This window comes from Nannobrachium achirus, assembly GCF_963921795.1.
Source record: "Nannobrachium achirus genome assembly, chromosome: 11".
NCBI lineage: Eukaryota > Metazoa > Chordata > Actinopteri > Myctophiformes > Myctophidae > Nannobrachium > Nannobrachium achirus.
The window spans coordinates 52450697-52458248 of record NC_137820.1 but is presented as its reverse complement, the minus strand read 5'-3'; the positions used below and the strand labels follow the sequence as shown (position 1 = coordinate 52458248).

At 38.1% G+C, this 7552-nt stretch overlaps 1 protein-coding gene across 1 annotated transcript; it reads right to left on the bottom strand.

The window, feature by feature from the left end:
• Window positions 1-500: 500 nt before the first annotated feature.
• Window positions 501-5123, bottom strand: LOC308294696 (cytosolic 5'-nucleotidase 1A). The gene is made up of 6 exons (XM_080737488.1): window positions 4889-5123; window positions 4662-4784; window positions 4264-4393; window positions 3966-4088; window positions 1955-2109; window positions 501-1543 (listed from the first exon to the last, which is right to left on the bottom strand). The coding sequence occupies exons 1-6, from the start codon at window positions 4922-4924 to the stop codon at window positions 1304-1306; spliced, it is 807 nt and encodes a 268-aa protein (XP_080593614.1). The 5' UTR covers window positions 4925-5123; the 3' UTR covers window positions 501-1303.
• Between the last annotated feature and the right edge of the window lie 2429 nt (window positions 5124-7552).

Here is a 7552-nt window from a genome sequence, read left to right as displayed (position 1 = left end):
ATCATCTTATCATAGTCTCTTGAATAACACCATTTAGTTTTAGTCCTATCTTAGACTGTCGACTTAAAATACCAACATCCTATTCTTTTTTGAATAACACACCTTTCAGTTTTAGTCCTATCTTAGTCGACAAAATATCAAAATGTTAGTAATCTTAGTCAACAAAATTAAAACGGTTAACAGAGTCCAAAAAACAGGACAAAGTTGTATAGTACAATGAAATACCTTTAAAACAAAAGGAGGAAATGCTGCATCGTTCATTGGCTCTATAGACTGGTGCTCTGCTGGCACAACTAAAACATTTGATCAAAGAAAGCCAATTAGTACTGCTTGACTCCCAAGTGATGTGGACTGCAGATTTGCAAAAAAGGAATTCCAATGCACTTTAATGAAAAATATCTTATTTTATTTTGAGCAAGGTCTTCATCAGACCCTTATGAGACATTGTTCTATTAACAATTAAAAAAATAAAGATTCCAAAACCTTAGCCACACATTTGATTTGACACATGCCATCAATGTCACTTTATTTTAAAATGATGTTCCGATTGCCGGCACACTACTGTATGACAAATCCGGTAACTGCATTTAATTGTTTCCTGTGTAATTTGCTGCTTATGACTATTGAACCATAAACATGCAATAAACTAATTTAAAATAACCACTTTAATCGACACAAAAATGTTTCTTTCAAGATAGAGTACAACATTTTGACACCATCTCAAATCTAGATTACCGGATAGCTATCAAGCCTTATTGGTGTAACTTCATTTTAAATAGTCCAGTTAAAAATGAAGGGAATGAGTCAACTTTGTAGATTTTAAAACTGTGCAAAACACACTAGGAAGGTGGTTGTGAAGGTTGATACTACCAATACTGATACTTGATACTTCCAAGTTTAGTTGTTTTGATATGGAATGGCCCGATAGTGACTACATGCTGCCACCTACTGGATATAGTGCAAACTACTACTCTTATATCAGCATCATATGGTGTAAATTGTACAAAAATGGATCAGGGTATCTGGACTCTGTAGGTGTTAAGCAGACTGCATTGTCAATAACTGCAAAAAAGCGTAATAGTGTATATTCTTTACAACCATTATAGTAAACAACCTGATTTGTTTGTGATAAGGCATACTAGTTGAATTTGCATTGTTTTTGAATTTGTTGTATGTTCGCATAAAATAAATGTAACTGTTCCATGGCTCTTTCCTCTTTAAAGAATCAATAGTCATGTAAGCCCTAATAACCGGTGACAGAGACATCTTATCTTACACAAATAAAGGTCAACTGGCTACCGTTTTACAGGCCGTCAGTGAAGACTATGTGTGGTTTGACCAAGGAGAGGATGGGGTCCCTAGGGGCTCCAGCAAGACAGTAAGTTTCATCCACCATAAGACCCCCGGCTCGCAAGGTCCTCAGTGCCCCTGCACACATGTCCCTGGAGGACACTGTTAGCAAACTGGTGCTCATAGGGCTGTCTTCAAAACCAAACTTCTTCCTCATCTCACCAAATAGAGTGGCAAACCTCATAATGGAATCCTGGAAAGGAGGAGATGGTAATGGATTAGTTAACTGGAGGTAGAGGTATGAGGAATTTTACAAGTGCCATGACAGCTTGATATTAAACTACATTTTCATTAATCAAGTACTGTAATTAATTCTCTTATGACACACATAATGATCACATTCAACCAGCAAAATCTTGGTCAATCTGATCTCTGCCCATTAAGTCTATGCAAAAAGCCAATAGTTAATAAGCAATGGATTGTGATCCAGTCCAGAGAACAAAGATGTAATAGTAAATCATTTTGATATAATACACAGGACAAAGTGTGTAACCCCTGAGCTACAAATACCTAGAATACCAAGATTCAAAGAATGTTTCCTTCAACATTACTGAGAAGAACCATAAGGTTGGTAAGAAAGAACCACCGGTAAACTATACCATACCCTGGCAGCTTTGAGGTCGTGGATCTTTGCCTGGCTAAAGCCTTGTTGAGAGTCTTCATCTGAGAATCCAACAAGAGCATCTCCCGAGAACAGCACTCTGAGTTGTTCTGAGGAATGGTCCGCTGTGTGCTGGTTCAGCAACGCAGAAAGCATGCCTGTCCAATGTGACAAACTGGAGCCTTAACTTTAATATATACACCATCGGACCATAACAAAGTCACATGGATACATATCGTCGTTGTCGGATGGAAACCTTGTATGTCCAAAACCGTTTGTTTTGTATTTATCATTTTTATTTAAACTAGTGAAAACAGCCGATCTACAAGTGCGCTTGTAAATCAACCGTTTTCACTACTTTTGTGCGACGGCCTTGTGTGATGAAGCAGTGCTTTATTTTGCGAAAAAAGGAAAAATGTTGAAACTTGGAGATAAAAGGTTTCTGCCCGACAGTGGCGATATGCATCTCATTTAAACTACATTCATCATCAATATTTAATATTAATGGTCTTTTGTCAGGTGTCTGCTCTGAACAAAACACAAATAATTATTTCACATTACTAAATGCAACCAGACATGCAAGGTAAATAAAATACAATAAAATAGCCCTTCTTTGACCCCTTCAGAAATGAGATAGCAGGGAACAATCCTGACAAATCATACTCTGAGAAAATATTCTTGTTTGACTGTGCTGGCATGACGTTTATCATACAATTTAGGAATGAAGCCACGGCGTATAAAATTTGTCCTCTGGCCACATTTGCCCCCAGAGATGTACTTTGGACACCCGTTATAGGAAATTTTATTAAACATTATTTGTCAAACTGGAAAAGCTATTATATAACAATATGAGAGGTAGAGATAAAGTCACTGCTACAATCTCGAAACAAACAGTGTTGCCAGTTGAAATCATGTGGTCACATTCCACTGTGAACACGGCTGCGTTCAACTATTAAGAGTTTTTACCCTGCACCGTATGGTTCTGAGACCGGCTAATAACCGGTCTGTTTGATTTTCCATTTGCAGTTTGGCACTAAACGGTTTCAACCGTGTCCATTCCTAGATTTTCATCAGGGTTTCCTAACAATGCTCGGCCAAAGTGTTCCCATACGAGGGTAATGACGTAGGTATTCATTTCAATGATTGGTTTTAGGGCCTGTGGCGGAACAGCACTAATGATCTGAGAGTCAACACATAAAAGTATGTCTCCTAATCAAAAAGACATATTACCTGGGCACTTCAAAATGACTACCCAGATAAAAAAGATGGAGAACAGGGTGACTGACGTTTCGACGTTTAGTCTTCCTCAGAGTCCTCTGAGGAAGACTAAACGTCGAAACGTCAGTCACCCTGTCGCTCTAATAAATTAACGTGCAGACCAGTTGAGTGCTCCATCTTTTTTATCTGGGTAGTCATTTTTGAAGTGCCCAGGTAATATGTATTTTTGATACATTTCGTCCTTGTTGAGCACCAACGAGTCCTTCTACCTGACTGCTGGCTGAAGCGCGCAGACATCTCCTACTTGTATGTCTCCTAATGTTTGTCAGAATATTTACTACAAATACAGTGGAGGAGAGACAATAACACATTTTCAAATCAACAACTATTCATGTCACCTATAGACACTCAATAGCAGTCTATTCAGGTAAATAGAGGTTATGTGTGAAATACATATGTGGATTGCTACTCAGCCAAGCACTTCCATTCCTTGGAATATGTCAAATCATAATATTAATTACTTATGCCTTGAAATGTCCAAGTTAGATTTGATAATAACATGTTTTGGGTGATCTGCCAACCAGAGGCATGGACACAGTTTATTGCCAGACACTTGCTGAGGTATGTGGGCTGAGACGAATCTCTCTCTCCATCTCTGGGGGTTTGTCACACGCACACACCTGGGGCTCTGGCTGGGGGACTGTCTCACACACTCCTGGGGCTATTTGTTATTCCAAAAATCATAGTTTGTCCGCCACTGATGAATTTCATTATGGATAATAACACAATTACACACCTCTTTGCAATGCCCTCGACACATCTGTTGTGTCCGTGGACAGGAACAGGTTGACTCTATTTGATAGCAGAGTATCTATGGTGTCCTCTTTGCTGCAGAAACAAAATCTGCCAATCTCAAGACCTGTGAGAAAAGTTGGACATGCAAGCTTTGATCAGCGAAAACTGGTAGTTTTATATTAATCCAGCTTTCAGCAATTTTATTAGTAGGTCTATATGTGCAGTACACACCAATGAGAATATGGGTGCTAAATATTCTTTATACAACAGACTGGTCTGAAGATATACTTATGAAATACCATAATGCTTGGTGCTGGCAATGATCTGTGATTGATTCTCCTCACTGTCACTGGAAAGCATGATGACGTCAAACAGCTGTGTTTCCCGAGGATTCTTGTCCAACAGTTGCTTATTTACATTTTGTATTGCCTTGGGATAGTTAATTGTAATTAGTAGATAATAGTAAGAAAAAAATATTAATTCACAATTGCTCAGTCTCATGTAGTGGTGTCAGATTCATATTGTTATAGCCTAATACATGCTTATCAAATGCAATCTCTCAGATGAAACTGAAAATATACAATGTATAAGCTATTGTGAACATTCATAACATTCACACAACAATGCGAAGATTCCTTCTTGTTTTAAGATCATGTAAGGTGGCAAAACAGGTTTTGAAACAGAAAAACAGGCTCACTTGAATGAGAGGGAAGGCAGCACCCCTTCCAAAAGGTTCAGTGTTGCTCTGAATGTTTTGGTCTGACTCTGACCAGAATGCACGTGAAGTTATTGCAATGACCACAGCATTATCCGCATCTCTCTGTAGAAGAGAAAGGTTGTTTTTACAGGCGATTGTGTGTGTATGAATGTAGTCCAAGGCAAGCATATCGTCCCAGACAGTCAGGACAGCTGGCTCAATCTTACCTGGTCTACATGGGTATTTCGCACCATTGAAACCATATCGACTGCCCAGTTGTCTGGTTTAGTTGTAGTACTCCTGGAAGCCGCTGAAAAGAACTCGTCAAACAATTGCTTTACACGATTAGAGGCAGACCAGGACTTTGTCAAAATACATGATCTGTGCTTGGCTTAAAGGCATTGCTATTGTTAGAGCTGTCTGAAATGCAATGCAAACGATTCATTTCTAGCCTGTAAAACCTGCTTGTAAACGGATGTTCCTGAATTGAAGTTCCGGTGTTTTGTTACGCCGAAATGGGTGTCCTATCGAATACTGAGTCACCGCGGTAAGTATGGTAAGTCATTGGTTCAAAAAAGTGGGGTCTGTCTGGGGGACGCCCAGGGGTCCTTGAGGGAGTACCAGGGGGCCCCTCCTCAGCTAAAAGATATATGTCTAATGTAGTTATGAAACAAGTGGACTCTTGTGGGTTGTCTCGGACTGAAAGACCTGCAAAAACACTCTCTCCCCACTGCACTGCTGCTGCTGCTGCTGCAAGACGGATTGCTGCTGCTCACTGCTGACAGCATCATCACTCATCAGGCAGAGGAGCGCACACGCAACGTCAAGGTTGGCAGTTAGATACTAGTCTAGTTGTTCACTTTAATACTTTTTAAGATGAAATATTGTACTTTTAGCATTAGGTCAGTCAGTTCAATGTTCTAAAGTTCAATCAAGTCGATTTAGGTCACTTCATTCAAGGCGGTTGTGTAATGAATAGTGAATACCAATTAGAACTTAAAACGACTCAAGGTCTAATATGAGCTATTCTTTATACAGGCTTTATATTTACACAACAATTTAAAACGCCTGTTTTATATTAAACATTGATTTATTGGCCTTTGGAATTGGGAGAGACTGATAGACGCCATAACCCATTGTAAATGCATCTGTGGACAAAATATGTTTGATTTGATTAATATTCTGAAATATTTAAGGATGTATAATCTGTCATTAGGAAAGGCGCAGACTTAAGCAGTGGTGTAAAGTAACTGAGTACATTTACTCAAGTTCTGTCAGTAGCCTACTTAAGTTTTTAAAAAAAAGTTGACTTCCACCATCTGATTTTGTTGTATCAAACTAGCCTTGGATCAAGACCGCCATAGATATATTTAATCAATGTACAAAAATAAAAATCAGTTTCGATAGTCTTCTTGATCCAAGGCTAATATCAAACATACTTGAAAGGATCTCAAATCCTTCTTTGGTCCACCACAAATTTCAGATAGGTGGAGAATGTAGATACAAATGTAGAAAAAGAAAATAACAGATGCTGGATCACAAAACCTTCCATGGGCAAACTTTATTAAATATCAATTGAGTTTCAAGTTTGTTTTTGTTTAGTCTATTACAATTAACAAGTGGCTCACAGGATGGCATAGAAAAAAATACAAAAAGTAAAAAATTCAATGAGGTAAACAGCTTTGCAGTCTCATGGTTAAAACAGGTTAAACCTTTACATTCACGCTTTCAGCCCTTTTAAAACTTTGGTTTAGAAGCTTGGAAAACAAAAACAAATTACATCAAAAGACATTCTTAGTTGAAGGCGATGGGTTGGGGATGACTGTTATACAGAAGAAATAAATGTAGACCTATAACAACTTTACTTTTAGAGATGAAATGGAATGGATGTTGTGTTTTGTCAGTACGCCTATTATGTAGAGGCGGTTGGTTGAGACTTCTCAACTTCTCTGTACCTTGTTTTCATAATAGATTTGTGACATCTCAAACTTTTTTCTGGAAACAACAGCAACTCTTCCTTTGAAAGTACTCAATGTAATGAATACATGTGTGACATTAAGGCTTAATCTATACTTAAAAGTCTCACAACCCTTTTATCATTGGACTAAAATGACATTATATTCTTAAGTCAAGTCAACACTTTTTTCACTGGGAAATCTGTCATTTTAGTTGTACAGCTGAATAATTTCACAACTTTTTCAAAAAGTGTTTTTCAACAAAAATGTAATTCTTTACCAGCATCAACACTTTTTTCACTTGAAAATCTGTCATTTTAGTTGTGTGACGAAGGAGCATTAACACAACAAGAGGCAGATGTTTTCAGGGGCAAAGAAACACTATAGGATTGTTTGACACCATGCCTTCCTAGGCTGGGACTAAATTCAAAGTGGGTTTCCACTCATTTTCCAGGGCTTTCTGCTGAACGTTATGCAAAAACCTAAGGCTGTTGCTAACCTTGTGTTCATGTTTGGCACATTTAACAGCATTTAAGCTGACCCAAGACCAAACTACTTTGAAATGTAGAATGTGTGATGCTGTCCAAAGAAATGTGGCATTTGAATGTAACATTGCATATTTCGACAAACTTGACTTTGGGGCTTTTTCTAATTGTTTGAGTCTGATGGTAAATCTAGCCTATCCATTCCACGAAGCAGCTCTAATTTCAATGAAATATCAATGACCCCCTGCTGCATGTCACAAAACATGTACTATATTCAATGTTCAGGGTTCCCACTCCTTTTCACCAACGAAACTCCAGTTTTCCATGACCTGTTACCACACTTCAGTGACTGTATTTCTGTATTTATGAGTCACAACTGCTATAATAATGGAAACATTGGCTAAAACTTAAGGAATAACAATGTATACCTGATGGTGTAAGATAACTCTCA